This window comes from Aplysia californica, unplaced genomic scaffold (genome assembly GCF_000002075.1).
Source record: "Aplysia californica isolate F4 #8 unplaced genomic scaffold, AplCal3.0 scaffold01615, whole genome shotgun sequence".
NCBI lineage: Eukaryota > Metazoa > Mollusca > Gastropoda > Aplysiida > Aplysiidae > Aplysia > Aplysia californica.
The window spans coordinates 54,677-55,831 of NW_004798885.1; the positions used below are offsets into that span (position 1 = coordinate 54,677).

The 1,155-nt window shown below is 45.3% G+C and overlaps 1 protein-coding gene across 1 annotated transcript in view; it reads right to left on the minus strand.

The window, feature by feature from the left end:
* Positions 1–1,155, minus strand: part of LOC101849989 (growth arrest-specific protein 2) — a gene marked incomplete at its 5' end in the record, with an annotated part of 11,722 nt that overhangs the window by 3,041 nt on the left and 7,526 nt on the right. Inside the window, 2 exon segments of the mRNA XM_035973655.1 lie at positions 234–329; positions 1,000–1,135. Coding sequence (XP_035829548.1) covers positions 234–329; positions 1,000–1,135 — 232 coding nt within the window.

Here is a 1,155-nt window from a genome sequence, read left to right on the forward strand (position 1 = left end):
GTAGACCAATACATAGCTTGATTGGTAAAAGTTTATGAACGTAGACCAATACATAGCTTGATTGGTAAAAGTTTATGAACGTAGACCAATACATAGCTTGATTGGTAAAAGTTTATGAACGTAGACCGACAGCTCAAGGTACAGGTAAAAGGCCGCCTCACACATCTGTGGAACAAATCATGCGGATGAGAAAACGACTTAAAAACGAACAAGAAAAGTCGACAGATTCTCACCCTGATAAAAACTCGTTTTCCAAAAACGTCGTAGACTCCTTCACTGAGCTTGTTCACGTACTCCTGGCACTTGCACTTGTGAGAAACACGGTTGACCTTTTGACCCAGAAAAAAACAAACCTGAGAATTATATTCATCTCTTGACACAGAAAAACACAAAAGCTGAAAAAAATATTCACTTTTTAAATTGAGAATAGCTAACCTTTGGACCAAGTAAAAAGGTGAAAATAATCAATTGATATTTTGACCCAGAAAAAACAAGGGTGAGAATATCATGTGTGTGAGTGTGCATATGTGTGTGTGTGCATATATATGTGTGTGTGTATATATGTGTGTGTACGAGTATGTGTGTGCGCGCGCCTGGGCGTGCACATGTGAGTGTGTGTATATATGTGTGTGTACGAGTATGTGTGTGCGCACGCCCGGGCGTGCACGTGTGAGTGTGTGCATATGTGTGTGTGTATATATGTGTGTGTACGAGTATGTGTGTGCGCGCGCCCGGGCGTGCACGTGTGAGTGTGTGTGTGTGTAGGTGTGTGTGTATATATGTAAGTGCGTGTGGGTATGGTGTATGCATGTGTGTATTTGTGTGTGTATATGTGAGCATGTGTGGGTATGCAAATGTGTGTATGTGTGTGTGTATGGTGTATGCATGTGTGTATGTGTGTGTGTATGTGTGTGTGTGTGTGTATATGTGAGCGTGTGTGGGTATGCAAGTGTGTGTATGTGTGTGTGTGTGTATATGTGAGCGTGCGTGACCACCCACCTCACTGTCCAGCGTAGACACTGTGGAACTTCTGGTGGAGACCACCGAGTCTTTCCTGGAGGCTGGGGGTGTTGGGGTGGGCGGTGGTGGGGGGGCCGATTGGCGGGCCGCGGGTGGTGGGCTTTCTGTCTTTGTGCTTTCCACCAGGACGACAGG